General features: G+C 41.9%; 1 protein-coding gene across 2 annotated transcripts in view; it reads right to left on the reverse strand.

Moving 5' to 3' along the window:
• The window catches only part of kirrel1b (kirre like nephrin family adhesion molecule 1b), an 89,160-nt gene that overhangs the window by 25,074 nt on the left and 40,288 nt on the right, over nucleotides 1-23,798 (reverse strand). For both annotated transcript variants that reach the window (XM_050033204.1, XM_050033203.1), the window contains exons 2-6: nucleotides 14,175-14,324; nucleotides 5,819-5,968; nucleotides 4,682-4,839; nucleotides 1,086-1,236; nucleotides 329-434 (exon numbers count right to left, since the gene is read on the reverse strand). In XM_050033204.1, the coding sequence (XP_049889161.1) occupies nucleotides 329-434; nucleotides 1,086-1,236; nucleotides 4,682-4,839; nucleotides 5,819-5,968; nucleotides 14,175-14,324 (715 nt within the window). The remainder of the gene's footprint in view (nucleotides 1-328; nucleotides 435-1,085; nucleotides 1,237-4,681; nucleotides 4,840-5,818; nucleotides 5,969-14,174; nucleotides 14,325-23,798) is intronic.

Below are 23,798 nucleotides of genomic sequence, written 5' to 3' on the forward strand. Positions count from 1 at the left end.
TCACCAATTCTGTTCTGCAAGCAGAAATTACAATTCAGGATTGCCTCCAGATGGTAGTAACAAGCAGATTGGAATAGATGAAAGAAAATCTATTGGCATTAAACTGAATTGCAATCTGGCTCCTGATGCTGGACTGCAGGTATAAGATGGAACACTGTCTCAAAAAAAAAACCCTTAACCGCCATCAAAAAGTCCATCACATCCTGAACTAAAGTTGCAGCAATGCTGTCGAAGTGAGAAGTTAAAAAGCGTTTGTTTGATAAATAGCAGAGTTTTTAGGTATTGAAGTGAACTCTGATTTTCTATTTAAGGCTAATTTTATTCAGACCTGTAGCCAATGATGGGAGGGTTGGCAGTGGCCTGGCAGGTGAAGGTGACTCTCTCGCCCTCCAGGACAGAGCGAGGCTCGATGGACAGGGTCACCATAGGAGGGTCTACACAGGAAGAGATTCACATTCAATGTACAGCTGAAGATAAACTGAATGACTGTTGTGTTTTAAGCTGTGCCAAGCAGCATGGGGATTGATTTCCCACTCAAATAAGTCACACAAACTATAAATTTCACATTAAATCTAGTATACAAAACAGCCTTCTGTACTAACACTGCACTGGTTCTACACTTACTGTTGCTGCAGTTATTCTCCCAGTAATTAGTAACAACACTGGGTTGGAAAAACACATCAATCTCCTTGATTGAAAATTCAAACTAAAGTTTCCCTATGAGAAATCATTCCTTCTTTCTTCAGGGAAACAACTGAAATCCCTTAAAACACAACAAATATCAGGTTTTCCAGATGCTGAAGAAAATCAACCTGCTTTGGGAGAAAATTACTGGCTCCAGAGATGGTGCCAAAGCAATGCAAACAGCTAAGTCAAACCTGGAACAAGCGCAAGACTGAGAATGGTGAAAAAATCATGGCTGTAAAGTCATAAACACAACTTATGTGCTGTGTTTTTGATAGTAATTACTTCTAGTTGACCATTCCCGGGGCAGTTATTTAAAAATTGTTGCATGATTTTCCTACATGCCCACACAAAAACAACCCCACCACACCTTTACACTGGAAAAAAAAGGGGCAACATACGGTGGACATTGAGCATAACAGTGGCTCGTTTTCCCATTGGCACCGCCGGGTTGCTGGCCACACAGGTGAAGTTGCGGCTGCTGTCAGTGTCGATAGGTGTGATGGGCAGGTAGCTCCTGGTCGTCACCCTCTTTCTGTCTGGGAGCACTTCCTGTTCGGCAAAGAAAAAAGAAAGGAGAGGAGAGGATGGTTGTGGGTAGAATTTAGGGAGGGGAGCAGACGGAGGAAGATCAAAGAAGAGGAGGAGGAGCGCGATGGATGGGGAAGGACGAAAAGGACGAAAAAAGGAGGGATTGGGAAATATCACGGGAGAAACAGGAGAGAAGAAGGGGAGGAGAAAGGAGAGAGACATAGGAGGGTTACTAATGGAGCCAAGAGAGGTAAAGAAATAGCATAATGTGGAAATAGAAACAGCAGTCTGGAGGTAGAAATCAACAACATTTTTAGACATGATGCAGGGGAGGAAAAAGTCAGAAACTGAAAAAAAGTACAAAGGAGAAACAGCTTGAAGGGGAAATTTTATAGAAATCCGTGTTCTTGTACTTTATCATCACAGTTCAGACGTTTAATGTTGGTGCAGGAAAATAACTGTCTGCAAATGTTCTTTCAATTATTGAAAGCAATTCAGTTTTATAATGATACTGGACTTTGCATTCAAAATAAGAGCTGAATATTTCTGTGAATAAGAAAAGAAACACAGCAGTGCTAAAACATTTCATTGTTTAATCAGTTAAAACAAATATTTTGCTACTTTTCTTACTTTTGTATCATTGTAGATGAAATACATATTCGGGGTTTGGTTAATTGATCAGACAGAAGAAGCAATTTTATGACGATATCTAGGGCTTTTGGGAATTTGCGATGGGCATTGCTCACAGTTTTTGACATTTTATAGACTGAAGATTTTTGTTATTAATTGGATAATAATAACTGATAGATGAAACAATAAGAAAAAATAACTCCTTGTTGCAGCCAAAGAAATTCCCATAAGCTTTAAATCTTTTTCTGCACAATAAGAACATAGAATCCAGTCTGGTTGGATTCTGGAGGTGGGGTGCTTTGCAATGCAGCTTCAAAATCTGTCAAGAAAGTGTGTACAGCCTTCACTGCTGTGTAAATGCGTGGTCAGTAACACGATAATATAAGAGCGGCATGTAATATGTATGAGCATGTGTGGGGGGCAGAGAACTGGCTGCAAGAGATGTAAAAACATCTGTGTTTGAGCGTGTGTGAGTCAGTGTTTGCGGCTCCGTCTCTGTGCATATGAAAGCATGAGTGTGCATATGTGAATGTGTGTGTGTGCTTGCAGGCATAATTTCATGTGTGTAGGAGAGTATACATGAGCGTGAAGAGTATGAATGTGGGAGAAAAGAGTGCAGAATGTAACACTGTGATCCTAAGTGTCACCTAGTACAGTTCCTGCCTGTATGCGTGTGTGTGAGGGAGTCTGTGGTGGTGCACATGGGTTAATTAAACATCTCTTGGATCTGTGCACAAGTTGTGTCACGACCATAAAGTGTGTAAAGTGGCTGATGTCTGGGATGTGTGTGTTCTGTAGCCACATGTGCTTCTCTTCCCATGTGGTCAGTGTTGGTAAGACAAAGTTTATTGAAGTGGGTGTGTAATTATACACACATCATACGCAAGACACAGGTATTGGAAAACACTGGATCAATTCTGTCAGGTCAAAATTTGAAAGAGTCACTTACGCATATATTTATACTTGGTAATAATGTCTGTGTGGGTATGACACATTATGTAGGTTCGGATATTACTTAAGTTTACAGTTTCTGTATATTTTGAATAGTTTTTCCTGAGGTTATGTTTAAATTTTAAGTTACTGATGACAGGTATGGTGCTGTAAGGCCATATAGTGCGCATGACAAAAACAGATTGGTACAACATTGTGCATGAAAGATGATGTGAGGTCTTCATAGGTGTTTATCATATAAATTTTTGACCACGGTATGCAGTGTTATAGTGAGGCAGAATCTGTAACATGTGAGAATATATAGGAAGAGGGTGTCGAGTCGGTAGTGGACCTGACATAATGTAATATTGACGGACTTACCTGCCATTATTGTAATCTCAAATAAATCTCATGCACGTTTTTCCTACTCTCATGAGTACTTTAGGTGTTCACAAAAAGAACTGGAGCAAAAGTCAAAACTGGGATACCTTGCAGACTCAGTGCCTAGGAACTTGGGTATGTTAAATGGCCACCATATGATCTCATGAAAATGTGATTTGGATGTATTGAAACACATTTTTGTTTTAGAATCAGTATGTAGGCAGCACTTGTGTGAATAAAGAATGAAATACTGGAAGTATATTTATTTAATTGCAGGAAGTGAAATGACCCCTCAGCCTAATAAAAACACAAGTAACCATGCAGGTGCTATCAAGTTTCATTCTAAACCTTATTGCCTTTTTCCCCATTTTTAAAACCTCTTAAATGTAGAGAAACCAAATGTATAATTACTATGATTCTCTTGATTCACAAAACAGCTGGAATGTTAAACAGCTTATAAATATTGAGTGAGTAACAGTTTTTCTGACTGTGGATGGCTGAACTAACACATTGCACCCCCAAATCTAAACAGACATAACAAATGAATGATACAATAAAGGTATGATGTGACACTCATGTCATGCTGTTGTTTTTCAAGTAATTATTTTTTGGCTTTAAAAGAAGTGCTGCACTTTTCCTTTAACATATGCACATGTATGTCTACCAGATGAAACATGTATGATCTGCTGTGTCAACGTTGTTGACTGTGGCATCCTTCTTTAGCCGAGCCAGGCAAGGGATATTTAAGGTTGCAAAGTTTTGTCAAATTGCAGTTTAATGTGTCTCGTCTTGGTCCAAAACTGCGGTTTTGTTTCACTAAATGTGCAACTGTGTTGTTGTCGATTTCATTTTGTGTGGCTGTTGTGCCTTTCATCCAAGGACAGAGCAGTAACAGCTTTCTTATAGTGAGGAATTAGGATACTTCCTTTGAAGTGTGTTAATTAGTGTGATATGGCAAATAGATACCAGTGATGCATTTCAGAGATATTTGGGCCTTTTCATTGCCACTATTGAATATATGTACTGTGTTAATCATCTCCTACCAGGTTTTAAGGCGCAAAATGATGCTGCCAACTGGTTAGCAGGTCAGAATCTGATATTTGTAAGCATTCAAGTGCATTATATAATAAATACTGTCCCGGCTGCCAAGATATTATTTTGTCAACCAAGAACCATAAAAGTCTTGTGCTGACTTTGCACTGGATGCTGTATTTCCCTAATGCAGGACTCCAGGGGTGATGTGTGGCCTGAGGTATACATACTGTAATTCCCCTTTGCAGTGCCCGCAGCAAAAAGCATATAAACAAACAAACAAACACACTGAGAATGGCTGCTGTTGAGGAGCAGACTGTAGGTACTAGAGTACTAGAAAACACCTTTGAAGCCACCAGTAGGCTTTCAAGATTATGCAGATCTCATTTTAGTGTGATAATCTCTGCATGGTTTTATGTGGGTTTTATGTTGCATGACTTGCGCATGTGTGCTTGCTGTTATCTGCATGCATGCATGGGTGTGTGTGAGTCACCGTGGACTGGTGGGCCCCCTCCACAGGGACTCCATCTTTGGTCCACTGGATGTGTGCTGCAGGCTTGGCCCCGCGGGTCACACAGGTCAGGTTGTATGGAGTCCCGGCCATCAGCAGGAGCTCCGGGGCTCCCTCGACCACCGGGTCCTCAGGAGGGACTGGAGGAGAGACACACACACAAATGCAAGCTTTAAAAAGGACGCATTTATGCAAGTGTGCACTCATGCATACGCATCTAAATATGTACATATACAGTACATGAACAAAATATGTCCAGATTGGGTGATGTTCAAATAGAAAAGCCAACAAAAGTGTCTTTCTCTACGTCTTAAAATCACTAAAACACATTGGATTCCTCAGGTAGCATTACCATCAGACTTAAAACAAAGCTGTGTTCCTTAAAAGATCACATCTTGGAAATATAGAACATGGTTTTCACTATACAACAGCAAAATGTAATGCTAAGCCGTTCTGCTCTTGAGGGAATCAGGATGAAGTTAACACCATGTTGTTGTGATATCCAAATCTGCTCTCAAGCATTTTCCTCAGGAGGTTTTAACTGCTTGACCTTGAACCTCTTTGCTGTGAGTTTACGATTTCAAAATTCCTCTCCAACATCTTGTTTCTCTTCTATATTTCATTCCTCCTAACCATCAGTACTGCACAGTGAAAAGCAACTTTACACTAAATGTTATGGCTGATGTTAAGATACCCATGGTAACTCGTCAGATGGACAGCTCCACAAGATTGAGGAGATACAGTGAATGCCTTGCTTAAGAGTTACATAGCTCTCTCAAGTTTCAACCAAATCTGAGAGCTGAACCTGTTTCCCATACCAAAGAAGCTCATGGGCTTTGGAAGCTGATGGACACAGATAAAAAAACCCAAAGTTTTACTGCAAGACTGACACATCAAATATAGTCATCAGCATAGAGCCACTTGGACCAGATCTTAACGTGTGCATCTAAATTGATCATGCACTTTAACCACACTGCTCATCTGTAAATTCGGCTCTGAGTGTGAAGCTTCTTTGATTTGATAGTCATCTCCAGTTACTCGGGAATGAAAAGGTCCTTTCCTCAAACAGTGGTGGCTGAAAAGAAAAATGGCCCCTCTATCTGCAGCCAGTTCACTTACTGAGTACATTGAGTTTGGCCCTCCTGGAGCGCAGGGCGGCCTCTGTGGCCTGACACTCGTACAGAGAGTCATCAGACAGCTCGGCATTTGAGATCTCCAGGTTGTACTGGCCGATGTCCAGAGCCCGCAGCACACGATACCTAGGCCAGGCTGCAGGAGACACACACACACACACACACACACACACACACACACACACCAGGTTTACAGTTAAATAGATGGAGAGACACCCAGTAGAAAACTCACTTGTTGGAGTTTCTGTTTTAGTTCCACTGTGAGTCATGCGTGTTTATTTGCAGGTCAGAAAAGCTTGACGAGTTTACAAAATTAACTTCTGGGATATAATTTAAAAATAGTGGCACCACCTGGAAAAACATGACCCACTGTTTTAAAAATGATTGCTGGCATGAAGAAAGAGGCACACTTCACGCTGCCATTACACTCATGAGTCATCATAATAGCACTGCCTTCACAAATGATCCGTCTGAGGATAATATCATCTTTATTTTAGAAACACTGAGTGATGAGATTCAGGTAGTACCACTGAAAAAAATAAGTTTATTTCAGGTTTTGGAGCAAAACTTTTTATTTCCGTCTGCTCATCTAGTAAACAAGACCAAAATGTAGATTCACAGGGGAAATGTAAATTCACAGGGGGAAAAAAGCCCCAGGTTCACATTTTAGAGCTGGCATTTTTTCACTAATTATGATATTTCTTGTTATGAAGAATGTCTTAAAATCTGTGGGAACATTGTTTTATGGACTGTAATTTTTAACTGTTCCAAATGTTCACTTCCTGCCAAGAAAGTTTAGGTTGGAAAAGTATAGCTCATCAAATATGCAAAGACTTGTAGTTAATTTAAAGAAGTACTTCATCTAAATCATGGGTCTTCAACAGGGTGTATATGTGACCCCTCTGGGGTTAAAATTAAAATATGTTTGAAAATACACACGATAAGCTAACTCTCAGGGGCATAAATATAGACAGCACAGACAGTGCTGTTGCACAGGGGCCCCTAGGGTGGGGGAGGGTGGGGGGGCCTTGCAAATGAGTCAGACTGCCACCTCAAACTGCACCTGTCTTCAAAGAGGAACTCACGTTACATTTTAAATGTTGCCATTTGCTAAAGGCTATATGCCCTCGAAAATGCAAATCCCTCTCTGCCATGATTTTCTTTTTTCTTTTCACTTTCCTTTTTTGTAAAATAGTCAGTGGCAATCTATAACAAAATGATATGCTTATTCTACATGAACTAGAAAAACCATGAATGGGCTATATGTATAAAAAAAAGTTCAATTAAATAAATAATTTCTTTTCTTTTTTTTTTTTTGTCTCGTACAGGTATGCAATGATGATTGGTGGGTAACATGTATGTTATTGTTGCCTAGGGCTCTAGTTTCCCGGCGCAGCGCAGGGTGGCGCAGGGTGGCGAACCCCGCGCAGAGCTAGTTTCGAGCAGCGCAACCCGAGGCGCGCTCAGTTTGGTAGTTTGGCAGACCGAGGTGTGCTGAGATGGGTGTGGCGGCGCAGCAGGGGGAGGTGTCGACAGATCCAGCTTGGCGCAGTGACAGTTTCGTGCCAAAAAGCTTCGCCGAAGGTGCGCTAAAAGCTCATCAGCTGAAACCAGGTCTACTGTCAGCGCAGGGGGAGCGCAGCCGGTGTAAGTGGAAGTTTGACTGACCGGCGGACAGTGCGCACACGTCACCAAAACCTCACAGGCAGGTTTCCAGAATATCAGGCATATTAACGATGCAATAAATACCCACAAAACCACTATTCAATGCAACTATCTGCAATCAGCACATAAATGTATCTCTATATCGACTGTCCCGTCACATCTGATGTCAGATCAATGGGGATTGGCACCTTTTGGCACGTTTGGCACGCGTAATGGAAACCCAACCTGATTTGATTAACAAAACTAATGAGTTCACATCCCTCTCAGCCAACCACAAACAGCCACAGCATCAGATAGGGAGTATATATTCAGCATCTGTCATCTTAGAAAAGTCAAAAGAAAAGAAACAGAGTGAGACTGCGAGAGAGAAAGAGAGAGCGCGCGCGCACGAGAGAAACGCAACATTGATTTACAATTGTGGTGACCTCCTCCCAGGCTACCTTTGCATCATCAGCCCGTGGAGGTCTGCTCGCAGTTCCGTATATTCGGACACTGCGAGCTTGGACCTCCCGGACCAAAACATCAGTTTCCTCCTGGGAGAAGTTTGGCCGTCTGACGCTGCTGCTCTCTTCTGCCATGGCGAATTGAGTAAACTCTCATTACGCCTTCACGCGGCGCATTTAAGGGCGAGGAGAGGGGCTCATTTGATTGGTGTGATGTGTGTAAAACCCACTCCACGCCCTCTCTCCTCCCTCTTTCCGGGAGGGACGGAGGTGGGATAGAGGAGTAGCTGCGCCAGGGCGCACAGTGTGCCAAACTTACAAAATCCACCTGGCCACACCCAGTTGGCGAAGCGCAGGTGCGCTGCGCCCCCGCCGCGCCCAGTCTGCGCCCAGTCTGCGAAACTAGAGCCCATAATGTCAAGTCTCTATTTGTTCATGTGATACGATACGATACGATACAATGCGATACGATACGGTATGATACGATATGATACGGTACAATGCGATAAAATACAGTAGCTAGTTTAGGTGCAAAATCTGTCAAGACTGACAAGCTGAGCACATCTGCAAGTCCAGCGAGCAGTCATGCCTTTTAAACATAAAATAGGCTATAAGAAAGGAAGTGAGAGAAACAAACAGGAGGAAAAAGCAGCAAAGCTTTTTATAAACAGGTGCCAGTTATGTGTGTGGGTGCCATATAACTAGTAACTAGCATGCATTAGGGGACCGTCACAATAGCATGTACTGGAGCCCATGGTAACCACCTTATCCCACTGCAACTCTTATCAGTAATCCTTGTCAGATGAATCCATCATGTATAAACATATGAATCTGTTCATAATCATTATTTCAATATCTTAGTATAAAGCATAATTTTTCAAACTGCACATCACGTCATTTTTCAGTATAAGGAACATAAAAAGCATATAAGAAAAGGAAAAGAAAATCACTGAAAACATTCATACATCTACTCATCATCTTTTATTCAGTGTCAGGGACTGTATTTCTGTGCTCTGCTGACACCTGACTTGTTTACAATATAAATCAGATGTAAACGCTCTCATGAAATGGATAAAAGCTGAATCGCAATTGCATTACATCAATCAGAGACAGCGAGCAGCAAATGGGATGTGTATTTAGTGAAAATGTCAAAGCTTTTTATCATAACACACAAATAGCATTATTAGCATTATTAGCATTTATTTCAGAGGTTCTGAAGACCTTTTTGCATTAAGCAGATTCTCTGGAGATCATGGAAGTATGTCCTTTACGTAAACAACACGGGGGAAGGTACTGAATGTAGGAACACTCACACACATTCACACACACATAAACAAGCACACAGCAATACAGCAAACACAGTCAGAGATAAACAGCTGAAGGGTTTTTACACAAAGACTGATCAAACATCGCCACATATACAGTGACGCCACATCAGTTCCTGTACGATACACAAACTGCAGAACTACAGGCAGGGGCGTTCCAATTACAACAACCCCCCCACACTTTTCTCTCTGTTTGAACCCTTGCCTCTCAGACAAAGACATAATTGAGCGTGACGTCCCACTAGGGGGCACTCATTGATCCTCCGTGCCCAATCCTAACATGACATCATGGATTCAGATGGCAAAGGCAGGCAAGCAGTTGGGGTGCGGAGAAGAGGAAGGAGGGTGAGGTTGGGGGGGACAAAAGTATTAGTGGAGATTACATCATCCACTCCAGCACCTCGCAGCATAGCAACCACAGAGGTGAAAGCACCCCGGGGAGAAGGAGAAGAAGGAGGAGGAGGAGGAGGAGGAGGTTGAGGACGAACAATAAACTGCCACTAATGCCTGCAGGTAGTGAGTAGATGTGTGTTTTATGTATTTATATTGACACGATGCACATGTACATGTAAATGTTACTATACATTGATCATACTTAAAGGCTTTTCTTTAGATTTCATGTATTTTATTTACGCGTGCAAAACTACGTGATGTCGACAAAACTGTTTTTGTTGGTGAATGAACGCAGATCTCCTGCATGTGTGTGTGTGTGTGTGTGTGTGTGTGTGGGTGGGCGTGCAAACTGCAGGTATGAATTTAATGCACAATCTGCACTCCCACACTGTCATCAACAGCTGTATAAAATCATACAGGGCGCATAACAACAACCTCTTATACATCACATTTCATGCACCAACAACACGCCGTTACATCAGAATAAATTAATATGATTTGTCAGTGCAAATACTGACAACTTACAGACTTTCCTCCATACATGACACAACCTCTTGATTATATTTCAAACATGAAAAGCAGAAGATTGACAGACAGTGTGTCAAGGATGAAGGGAAGAATAGCAGCACAGACAACTTAAGGATAAATAATGGACAGAAGGTGGTGATAGATGGTTGAAAAGCAGAGGAAAAGAGACAGAGAGGACAACATGTTTATCAAACGCCGGTGTGTTTATCATCAGAACCATGCTCGCAGTAGGCTGCAAGGACAAAGAGAGCATTACTGACATAAAGAGAGAGGGAGGAGGAAGGGAGGAGAGGAGAGGGAGAGAAATGAAAAGCAATGGAGGGGATCTGGGAAATACATAAAGCAAGTGATGATGGAGCTGTAGTCTGAAAGACGGGGAGCAGGAAATAAGAGAAGGGTGGGGGAGAGGGAGAGACAGAGAGACGTGCTGACCTTTACTGAACCTGTGAATTAAATTGAGTTGAACACAAGATTCACATCACATGTCAGATTATCACTTGTGTGACTGTGTGTGTGTGTGATGTGTTTGTGCAATGTGTGCTGTTCTTTGTGGATTCATTTACAGTGTGATGAGAAATGTGATGTGCGGTGCAGAGCTGAAAGGGCACAAAGTATGTGAGCGCTAATGTGCTTATCGTTTATAATGTTACATTTTGTTGAGTATATTGTTAGATTTTTTTTATTAAAGTAAATATCTGTGACATTTTCATATATAAATAAATGTGTTTTACCCTTTATCGCAGAATGATTTTCAGATAGGGTTTCATGTGGGTAATGAAAGATTTGTCTAATGAGTTTTTCTTCAGAAAAAAATGGAACAGTTTAGTAGTATTCTGATGGCATTTGTGTTTGAGTCCTTGTTGTGTAACTGACTGAAACTTAACTGCACCAACGCCACATCTAAGATCCGCATGATGGCACAGTCCTTGTCACAGTTTGATTGACAGGCAGAGCAGAAACACAAAAGCAATGTGCTTAGCATCAAAGATATCAGATGCCATTGATAGTCTTCAACCACTGACAGATAACGATTTAAAACAATGAAACCAAACAATTAAAAAATAAAAAACCAAAATTCCCATTTTTGCTACTTGCCAGTCTTCTTTACTTGCCATATGCAGCTTGTTTTTGATTAAAGGGGCAATAAGCGGAAATTCATCATTTCTAGATTGAAGGAATTAAAAAATCGCTATGTGAAGAACTAGAGGTGTAATTTCATCTGGAGTATAGCATGACCTCACACACCCTCTCTCTGTGTTGATCTCCAACCCCTTGTCCGGCTGCGCGTTCATGGACGTTCATGTGAATTGCTGCCTCCTCCCTCCTCTCGGAGCCCTTGGCCCTCCCTCCCTATAAAAGGCTACAGCCAGTGAGCAATGGCAGCGCGTATTTTCGAAGCGAAATGGCGGAGAGCGGAACAAAACGTTCACCTGAAGACGACCAGGATCCGACATTACCTCTAAAGAAACAACGGCCGTTGGCAAAGAAGTTGTCGGATAAAGAAAGGGACAGAACCCGGATTAACATTGGCCTTGCATTTCCAAGGTGGAGACCACTGCGAGAGCTAAAGGGGCTACAATCTGACTCGGAGCTAGCTCTTCTTCTCCTGGACAGGTACAACATAAAGTCAAATGTCTGTTTAAATTAGTGTTACAGTAACATTAGGCACATGTCGCTATGTTGATTCAATTAAATTTCATGTTACAATCGTAGCATGGGTTTGGCTCGGTCCCAGCAATGGGTCAGGCGTTACGGTTGTGTTAGGTGAGTAGTCCGGCAGCCCAGCTAACATTTGCAATTAGCATTGTAAAATGTAGCCAGGCTAAAACATCGCTCTCACTCACGGACTAGCCGGGATCCGGCGATGGCTCTTGCCGATACTACACTGCTGCAACATTAAAGGTGCAATGTGTAAGATATGGCCAGAAATTTAGCTTTGAATATTCTAACCAGCTAGTCATGGCCCATCCTATCCCATAACACCACTTGTTCATCGAGAGGTGCTAGTGAGTCACTGAAGCGTCCAGTCTGCCCTCTGTCCAACATGATCTGACAAAGAAGTAGAGCTGCTCTGAGGGCTCATTAATAGGGTTCACCATGCGGATGAACTTAGTACACTGTTGATTGTTTTTTGGGGGGATTGTTTGTCATTTTATTTTGCTAATTAAATGATCTGCCTCCAAAGAACAAGTAAGAACTGCTGCTCAGGGGGCAGTGGGGAAGGAGAGCGTATACAGCCGACATATTTTCAATTCAATTCAGTTCAATTCAGTTCAGTTCAATTCAATTCAATTCAATTCAATTCCATTCAATTCCATTCCATTCAATTCAACTCAGTTTTATTTATAAATCCATTATCACAAATCACAATTTGCGTCAGAGGGCTTTACACGTGACAACCTCTATGGTTTTAGTAAGTTTTATTTTGTTTCTGTCGAGTTTAAATTAAATGTGTTTTACAATGGGTTCACAAGCCAATTAAGCTTGACTCAGTTTGATGAAAGAGAGAAACCTGAATTCAGAAAGATGGAAGATGGAAGTCAGTTGTATTTTTCTGCTGAAAGTAAGTGTTTGTTTATTTATTAGTCCAAAAAAATGCGAAGAGAGCTTATACCAGTTGGCTTGGAGGTGAAATGCTACCCCACATTCGTAGGCATTCAGGCATTAATAGACATTTGGAAAAACAAATATCTCTGTTATAATTCCTTATACTAAATCATGTTTTTTTGTCCAATCCAGGGAATATCAATCGCATTTTTGTTTTTTTGCAAATTTTTGCTTTGACAAGAGATATATTTTTTCAAATTTCTTTTCATAGTTTTTACAAATCATGATTGTGTTTTGTAGTCAAGGGAATATCAATCAAACTAGTGTTGTTTATTCATTCAAAGAATGGCTTTTGTCTTTTTTTTGTTTGTTTTTTGCAAATTAACTCTTTGAGTACTTGTAACTTTGGTACTTTGAGTACATTTAGAAGTTAATATTTGTCTAATTTTACATTTAAAAACATGCATGACACTTACTTAATAGAGTATTTTTGGCACAGTTGTACTGCTGCTTTTATTTAACTTAAAGATCTGAGTGCTTTTTCCACCACTACTTCTAACCACTACTCATTTGCTCAGAATCAAATTTATAAGCAAGTCTTATAAGTCAAGTATCAAGGTGATAAAACAATATTAAGGAAGTTTTTTAAGCTGTTCAAGAGAGCCCCTAATAACCATCCTGTTTCTGAGACGTTGCTTTCACCTTTCAACAGATAAAAGTCTGAGAGACACTTTTTATTCAGAAATATTTGCCAAAATGTGTCTGGGCAAAGAGTAAGAGCTATCAGCAGCTGCAGTCATAAGATGTCAATACCAGCAAACAGTAAGCCACAATAGTCAGAAGCTTGTTTGAATATTTTTTGTAAAACGAGGTTGAAGGTCAGTGGAGAAGGACACTTTTACTTTTCTTCTTCTCTGCGCTTCTTACTCTTGCACTTCTGAGTTTCCTCAGATCCATCTCCTTAATGCAGAAAAGAACTCTTCTTTGTCTGTTGTGGCTATGACCCTTTGACTCTGCTCACTTTTTGTTGCATGTGATGCTTCCCTATCTCTGAAATGAAGTGTATTCTTCTGTTGCACTCACAGCAAGTCATACTGGATGTGCGTGTCGGCTTAAAATGTAAATGCGAATGTGCGTCTGCTTTTGTCAGCAGTGTGAGGGATTTTCTCTAATTCAGCATGATATACAGGACTCATTTTTGCCCCGATTGTCACTCACACGCCTCTTGGCTCTTAACTCTCTCTCTCTCTCTGTTCAGTGTTCATTCCCTTAATGTTAAAAACCCCTACACTTTTCAGCCATAATAGCTTTTGTCAGGGTTCTTACAGTCAAAACTGAACCGAAACCGTGGCTGAGTTATTCCCCTTCTTCACTTCACTTTGATCCCTGCAGCTTGGTGAAGCTGCAAGGTTTTTTTTAGGATTTCTTTCCCCTGCCTCACCTCGTAAACCCTCTCCGATGCCGAGAGCCAGGCCATCTTTGGTCCACTGGACGATGCCGCTGTAGTTGAAGACCACGCAGGACAACACCACCCGTTCTCCCAGTACCACTGACTGGTCCGCGGGCTCTTGCGAGAAGCGAATGCACCACACTGCAACAGAGGGACAGAGAGGGAAATCAATTTTAAGTTCCTTTCATTGTGACCTGGCCATGAGCTGCCATCCTTTATTGCACTGTATCGAGCTACACAGTCCCTCAACGGTCTTATCGACTTGTGCTTGTCCATATGGAGGCTGTTGGGGTGATTGGTTATGTGTCTTTATTGTGTATATGGTGTTTTTATTGTCCTTTTTTATTATGTTTTTTTTTATTGTGAGTGTGTTTTAATATAAACCCTGTCTGTGAGTGAAATTCCTCTTACGGGATGGTAAGGTTTTGAATTGAATTGCCTGCATTTATGCACATATGCACTGGCTGAATGGAGGGACACAGGAGAGTTCACATATTATACTTCATAAAATCATTTTAATCATTTCTCTTTTTAACTGGGCCCTGAGCTCGATTGCTGGAATTTGCATATTTGTCATTCCTCTGTGCCTTCTGCTTCTGTTTTGTCTCTTTCTTGCCCCCTTTTCAAGTTTTCCCTGGACTTTACTGAGGCTTATGTGTGTCTCTGCGTGGGTATGTGTGAGTGAAAGTGTGTGTGTGTGTGTGCCTGCACGGATGTGTAAGTGCGCTCGTGTTGCGAGAACATCATTGCCAAGCTGTGATACAGCCTGCTCTTTTTCATCACACAGTACAAAGGATTTTGCTTACACACACACATTTCCTCCAGCAAAATAAGCCTTTTGGCTATTGCAGTGCCGCTAAAATACACGGGTATAAAAACTACAAGTGTAGCGCCGGCATACATTAACGCTCTCGCATAAAGAGAAAGTGTCAGGTGAGGAGGCGAGGCACCAACCCGCCGCTGTTTTCAGCCGTTTGCATCATCAGGTAAAATTGTTTCATATTCCAGAGAAAGTCTTGCAAGAAGGCGCGTTAATTAAGGCAGAGAAGGAGACTGTGGTGCCTTAGATGACACACGCACACGCACGTGCATGAGCTCACACACAAATAGGCTCAATCTCACACAAACAGAAGTTCCTGCACGCATGCAACACTGAATCACACCCAGCATGCACTCGTACGCACACACACCTCACTGAGTCATTCACACACATGCAATTGCACATTGAGTCACACAGCTGAGGATACATGCAGGCACACATATCCAATCTCACATTTGTGCACACACACATACACTTCCACAGAGTTGGTGTTTGTCTTCCCGTGGGCTATTCTGTTCTTGGATCATGGTTAAAACAATCCTATTAGCTAATTAAGGAAAAACTGGTTAATAAAGCAGGCCGTGGCTCTGAGGGACACGTCTCAGAGGGATTGAGCCACAAAGGTGCAAACAACAGGGAGATTTACTGATTTGTCAGGAGGATTACACGACCTGTCATGTTATTTGTGCAGAAGGCTCCTTTATTGAAGACGGGGATCTTCAGACTTCACAAGACGCACTTTGATGTTTCATCAACTTTCCTTTTGAATACTGAATCAAGAAGACAACTGCTGTGACGGTGCGCTGATAGTTGTTCTATCCTTTTGAAGTGTAAAAGAAAATCCGCCTTGAAACACTGAACTATGGCTGTTGTTTGGTTGTGTTTTTTTTCTGGCCAAACATAAAGCAGACACTGTGATTTTTGAAATATCATCTCTGAGTTTACAAAAGAACAGTTTTTCAGCTGGCTCAACTTTTGCACTTACCAAGTTTTGTGTTGACCGAGACATTAGCAACATTTTTGCAACTTGCCAGATACATCAATTTGCAACGATTCCATGTCCTCGTAATTGCTTTTTCTTAGTTTCTTAGCTGTAGTCTCATTAGTTGTGTATAAATGTAATTTCTAGAAGACAGGGCTGTTTTTCTCTGAGGTTTGGATTGAATCTGGTCGGGGACCTTTGTTGCATGCCTCCACATGTTTTCTGTTTTTTTTTCTTACTGCATACTGCTTTTAAATAAATGCAAAAACGCTCCCAATTACTAATCACAGGAAATGTGTTCTTCAAGGACAAGGCAAAAAGATGACACAATGATTCAAATGTTGCAACTTGAAAAAGCCTCAATGGACCAGAATGCATACACAGTCAGACATCGCCAGTGAATGATCAAACAGTCATCACACATACACGTATAACCCACAGTTTAACATGAGCTCACACTTCTCCTACTGGCACAAAGATGAGATCAATGGCACAAGTCAAGACATGCAGATCCAAAGACTGCTATGATGTATTTTATCTATTAATAATAAGTTATACAACCCTGATGAAGGTGCCAAAATATTAATGTTTTTTTCTTCATAAACCCTGACAGGAAAAGTGATCATGACTTTCCCCACACTGGAACTACGTCCATCTTTCATCTTCAGGAGTCAAAGACAAACACAGGAGCTGAGACAAAACAATGAAAATGGAAGTTGCTGCTGTTTCCTATGGAGAAGGAGAAGACGGAGCTGTTGGGATGTGATATCCTGCTGACATGAGTGATTTACATGTGGGTCATGTTATGCATGATTTATGCAAAATTAACAGCTATTACGAGCAAGGGCCCTCTTCTTCGTGTATAACTCTGTACAGAACAACGCAAGGCCCCCTGGGACAGACTGCGGTGTGTTATTGTGTGTGTGTGTGTGTGTGTGTGTGTGTGAGAGAGAGAGAGAGAGAGAGAGAGAGAGAGAGAGAGAGGGAGAGAGAGAGAGAGAGAGAGAGAGAGAGAGAGAGAGAGAAATAATGACAGAAAGACAAAAAGGAGGAGACAGAGAACATTTCTTTTTGTGTGTCGTGATATTTGAGTGTGCATGGAAGTGTGTGTATTTATCTGTGTTTATGTGTGTGTGTGTGTGTGTGTGTGTGTGTGTGTGTGTGTGTGTGTGGCCTGTCAGCCTGCAGCAGGGACTCAGATCGCGGAGGAGAGAGCCGCACTGACAGAGAACAGAGATGTAATTAACCCTACGGGATACCCACCCTCCTCCTCCTCCTCCTCTCCTCCTACCCCAACACACACACACACACATACACACACACAAACTCCTCCTCTATCTCTTCTGCCCCCTCCACTTTCAAATTCCCTGTCTACCTCCTCTCCCATGTGTTCACCTCTTCTTCCTTCATTCTGTCTTTCTGTCTCTTTCCAGGTTTACCAACCAATCTGTCTGTCTGTCTGTCTGTCTGTCTGTCTGTCTCTGCCTCCTTTTCTTTTCTCTTCTTGTCTAACTTCATCTATCCTCCCAATTTTCTCTTTTCCTCTCTTTCTATTTGTCTTTATTCCAACATAGCAAGTTTTCTATCTTTGACTATCTCTTGCTTTCTTTTCTTCTATTTCTCCGGCGTCTCTCTTCCTCTTTACTTTAATCTCTGTCCACATCTTTGAGCATTTCCTTCCTCTTGTGTTTCTATCATCTCACTTCTTCCCACTCTCTTCCTCTGCCCGTCCTTCCCTGTCTCTGCACTTGCTTCTGTCCATCTCTCTTCCCAGCCTCCTTCCTTCCTTCCTCCTCCTCCTCCTTTCTTTCCTCCTCTTCATCCTTACCGCCCTGCATCATTACCCTGAGGGATGATGTTAGGTATATCTTATCTTCCTCTCTCTCCCTCTCATTGCATAATGACCCAGTGGTACAATAGACGGAGCTTCACAATAACAGCCTCGGTGTCCAAACATATTATCCTTAATGTCTTTAATATCTTTTATTCACGCTGTCCTCTATTTTCCATCAGACCGAGCTTTATTAAACATCTATACAAGTACCATCCAGCTGGCCCTTTATCAATTTAAACTCTTAATATTTAAGCATTAAGTATATGTACATGTCTTTTAAAAGATATTCACACATTCCATTATATATGAGCTAAGGTATTAAGATTCAATGGAAAACACTGACTCTCCCAGAATAGATGAGCTGTGCTAGAAACCCACACAGGTGCAGGTTAACATCAGTGAGCATGATTTTGATTGAGAGTTAAGTCATATGTCTAAAGTCTATCTTGACATGGGTCTGGTTCTACGTTCATGCAGGCAATCAGGACAGTAACTTCCAGTTTTGAGCCTGCCCTAGAAATGCCTATGGACGACACAGACCAGCCATGTTTCACTGGGTTGCATCATCTGATGCCAGTACAGCGCACTGGACTCACCATACAGACAAAAGCAAATGACAAAACATGTCATTTGTGACTGCCTACAAAATACTCCTCTCATTTGATGCACTGCAAAAACTGTATTTCTTACTGAGATAATCTTATATTTAGATTTAAAAATGAGTCTGACTTGTTTTGAGTATTGGTTGGATTATCTGGTGCTGTCTGATTTAATTCAGGTAATGCCGACACTAGAGCATGCTTGTGGACAGTTTTTGGAGCTTCCCAACAAAAGCCCCAGATCAGAGCCAAATCGGCAGTTGCTCGGTGCTCGCAAATTGGCGTTCAAGCACTTTGTGTGAGCTGCTCAAAGATGCAAGCAGAGAGGCTTGCCGATTCATCACAGACGGTCCCTGGTTATCTAGCATTCTAAACATCTGGACCTGCTGGGGACTTTGTCTGCAAGCTACAACCAATGAGAGTGCAAGACACGTGTTGAGGACAGAGACGAGCGGTGCTGCAGCACTTTCCATGCTGTGTTTGTGGGTTTGAGAGGGAGAGAGAGGGGAGGATAAGATGGAAGGTGGACTATTGCCTTCAATTTTTCTGTAAATTATGAGCCTGATAACTAGCCTCATGCTGCTTTGTCACTTTTTGACTTTGATATTTTCTATTAAAGCCAAGCCTCCCCATCCCCCCAGGACCCCTGGTTGTAGTTGGACCCGCGCATGTCATGACACACTCATCTGGGATTCCTCCTGATGAAAGATCTTGTAGTGTGTGAGCCCATCACTGGTCTGGTACATAGTGTGAACAGTACAATGATCTGACAACTCTGAGAGCCATGTAGTGTGAATTTAGCTAAAATGTCACTTGCCACATCTTCTTTAGCAATTTTATCTTATTTGAGATTATACTGAGCTAGATACAGAGTTCTGTCACAGGACCTCCAGTATGCTTAGACATTTATTTTAACCTCTAAAGTTTCAAGACAAAAACCCCTAATTAAAAGTCTGAGTCTTTTGACTTGAAAGACAGTATATTCTCCACATTTGTTAAGACAAAGTGCAATCAACATTGATGCAAATGTCATTATTTTTGCAGGCTTTTGTTTGTAAACCAAAGTATTGGAATCTTTGTACCAATATCTGTACCAAACCAAAAAGGTCAACCTCATGGTGGAGCAAAAGGAAAGGTGGGGAATAACCAAAATCATTGGACACATCATCTGGGGAACATCAATGTCAGTGCAAAATGTCATTGCAGTCCGATAGTTGATGAGATATCTGTTTTCGCTGTCACTATTCTCGGGAAGAGAATAGTGACAGAAAAACCATGTCAACAAGAGACAGCAGTGATGTGCCAATCTCAACTTGATAAAATTTCCAGAGTGTGGACACCCGTCAATAAAATAGGACAACGGTGTATTCTGACTTGGGGCCTCACATTAACTGACAACATTGTTGCCCTTTAGTGTCTGATTGTATTTCATTAGCTGACTTGTCTTTGCTGTGACTGACAGAAGTGAATTTCATCGGGTAGCTTCACATTTTCCAAGCAGTTCAGAGGCTTTCGATTGGCTCGAAGATGAGAAAGAAAGGAATGTTTTATAAACTGGTATTCCAGGCAACAGTACGAACGATGACACTGCTCACTCAAATCAAAAAATGTCTATGTAAAACATGAAAAACTCAGTAGATATTTTAATTTCTGGGCTTCAAAGTGGGATATCATGTCATCTTATCAGACATGGTCCCATTGTTCATTGAGGAATGCACCCACTGTTGCCTAAGAGCTTCAGACCTCCAATATGGCCACCAGAGGCCAAACACAATCTTCTGCAAGGAAACCATTCCTATGTAGAAATGAAAGGACAGTTTGTGAGGTTTGTAACCCTAAACTGCACTCCTCCACACCCTGAAGCCTTCATCCTCCCTAACCCCCGCCCCCGAAAAACTGCCACGCTGACCCTCTCCGTGTATTCATGTCCCAGCTCTGCCTCCGGGCTACAGCTCGCTCCCATTTCAACTACCGCACACCACTCTCAGGCAGGAGAGAGCACGCTGGGTCTGTGTGTGTGTGTATGTGCGTGTGCGAGTATTGTCCGTGTTTACACGCATGCCTGCATGCATATCTGTCATTGTTGTGTTGTGTATGCCGTGTGCATATATTTGCCATTTCTGAAAAGGCAGCAAAGGGCAAAGTGTGGACAGGAGAGTTAAAAAAAGGTGTTTGCATGAGAGAGAGCGAAAAGAGAGTGAAAGTGAGTGTGTCTGTGTGGGAGGGAGGGAGGGAGGTAAGGAGGGAGGGAGAGAAAGAGTAAACCACAGAAAAATAGAGGAGAGAAGAGAAAGGGAAGAAAAGGCAAGGATGGAGAGACACAAAAAGAGCAGTATTAGGAGCGAAAAATAAAGCCTGCTCTGTCACTGGGTTTCGCTTCAAGCATTTTTGTGACATTTCTTGCTCACTATTGTACTCAGAAAGTTGAATGGAAATGGGGAGGTTCATTAAAATCATCCTAACACAAATCCTCAGCACTGCAAAAAAGTTTGGACACTTCTCAAAGTGGATTTTTTTTTTTTTTGATAAAGCATTTTTGACTGTCTCATTCTGTCTCATTGCACACATGGTCTTTAGGCTTTTTGAACCTGATAACATTATCAACCATGATCACAAACTATCAAACATGTTTCAGCTGTGTGTTGGTGCATTACATTGGGGTGCATTGTAAGACAGTGTCGTCAATTCTTACATACTTTCCTTAACAGTTAAAACATCCCTTTTACATACATCTTGCCATGTTTTTAGCCAATAGACAATGACCTCATTCACATAATTTTTTATAATACAAAATTCCAAAATGTTCAAAATGAACTTGCAGCTGGGTAGATACAGCTTTGGGCCACTTTCAAGTATAAAACAGTACTGTGTCTCTACTCTCTTTCATCTGATCAGGACAACTGCTTTGATGCAGCAGGGGTGCTGACCCAAAGGGCTCCAGAAAAAAAAAGGTTGCCTGGGAAAAAAATGTTGAACCTGGCTTAACTTTTGCTGCAACACAGCGTATGGTGCATTATGGTGCGTATGGTGCAAGGTGCATTGTTCTCCACACTTTGTTTTAGCGCTGTGTCAGTACTGGAGAGAAGTCTGGCTCAACCCATCATAATTCTGCACTAAGGGTTTTGGCGTGTTGGTTGCTAGCTTAATGGTTGTTGTTTTTGTTGTATGGACAGTGGTAAAATGTGTGGAGATAGGTCTGGATATACGAGACTAGTTTCATGTAGCGACTGGGATTTTGAAAATGGTAACACTGTAACAGGAGCAACTGTGGCTTAGAGGTAGAGCAGGGTCGTCCACCAATCGGAAGATCGGGGTACGGATCCCCAGCTCCTCCACTCATATTGAAATATCCCTGGGCAGGATACTGAACCACTTTTGCTCCCGATGGCTGATCCATCAGTGTGTGAGAGCGTACTGAGTAGCAGGTGGCACTATGTATGGTAGCCCTGGCCACCAGTGTGTGAATGTGTGTGTGAATGGGTGAATGTGAGGTAGTGTAAAAGCGCTTTAAGTGGTCGGAAGACTAGAAAGGCGCTCTACAAATGCAGTCCATTTACCATTTACCACGCAGATTGAGAAGGGAAATAGGTGGCTACTGGCAGGCTTATACCCACAATCTACATCCTGTGAGACAGACTAATGTCCAAGAAATACCCTCAAGTGCACTTTCCTGGGAGATTACTTCAAGAAAGATGAAATGATTGTCATTCATTGTCATAAATTGTCATAAAATGTTTTGGTGTCTTCTGAGTCTTCAAACTCATGGATCTATAAACTATCAAACCAGACTTCCTGTGGCCTTTTTCAACAAATCAAGCTGTCATTTGCAACATGAGATCATTTCCTCTTGAGTTAATTTTGACATGTTTTACTAAACAAAAAAAACTGCCATACCTGTGACCTAGGTATGAGCATGCAAGTGTCTTTTAGGATTCACACATTTATGTGCAACTTATGAGTGACTGCCACAATTTGGGATGTAAGCAGTGCTTGCAAATCCTTTTTGTGCCTCCCGATCAGAAACACATCTCTTATAGATGAGAGAAACCGCAAGCAGGAAAAAGTGTTGCATGAAAGAATGTCGTCATATGACAGCCAAGAAAGGATAGATGAATTATAGATAACAGAGTTAGACATGGCGTGTGCATGCAAACAATGTTTAATGCATCACTGCATCTTATTAGATTTGCTTATTAATTAGTGTTTGCTATTGGAATGTTTCTGCTGTATTTGTCTTCCATATAGAAAGACATTTATGATCCCTTATAGTCTGTAGTGGGGTATAGGGACACGAGACACAGCACACAGCACACACACACACAAAGTTACCACAGAACAGTAATCTGAGTTCTGTGTCACATTACAAAGCCACGTGTCCCTGCAGTCATTTACAAACAAAGGTCAGAAGACAGCGACCTGTTTGTTTCTGATTGGCCGTGAGGGATGACTGCATCATTCCTGTGAGATGAGGGATTTACTGCTGCCTTGTTTATTTTGATGTTTTTGGGGAATATCATTCATGTAACATTTATGCCCCTGAAGCACACAGCATTAAACTGACAGAGACGAACACGAAAGGAGACAGAGAGACAGAGGAGGACTGAGCGAGACAGACACAAAGGGACAGACACCGAGATCATAACTTTGTCACTGTGCGTCCCGGCTCGCTCACTGTTTGCTGTAAACAGTGGCTCAGTGATTTCCCAGTGTCCCCCTCTCCACCAAACGCTGCTTTTATTTCCCCTCACAAACACTTCCAGCAGAACAGAGGAGCAGTGTGACGCCGACCGCAGAGGAGATGCTGAGCAAACTGAGCAGTTATTGGAAATCACACACAGGCACACGCACACGCACACACACACGCACACGCACACGCACACACACACACACACACACACACACACACACACACACCATGGGCAATTACTAATGTGTAGATGCAGAAACACACACTCTCGTACACACACACAGCTTAAAGTTACGAAGACAACTGCATGCATGATTCACAAGCACACAATCACACACATACAAAAACTAAGGCAGGGACAATTGCCAAACCACACACACACACACACACACATATACACATTCATTGCCAAATTACACAAATGCCCGCAGAGTTGAACGCACACTCAAATCTAAATGCACTTACACACAAATATACTCAATTACACTCCCAAAATCACTCCAGGACAGCATGGCTGGGTACAAACGCAGACATTTTCATTTGCCTGCACACACACACACACACACACACACACACACACACACACACACACACACACACACACACACACACACACACATACTGTATAGCAAACACACAAAGACATGACTTACATTTAAGACATTGCTGGTACACAAAAATGTAAGGATCATA

This window comes from Epinephelus moara, chromosome 21 (genome assembly GCF_006386435.1).
Source record: "Epinephelus moara isolate mb chromosome 21, YSFRI_EMoa_1.0, whole genome shotgun sequence".
Classification (NCBI taxonomy): Eukaryota; Metazoa; Chordata; class Actinopteri; order Perciformes; family Serranidae; genus Epinephelus; species Epinephelus moara.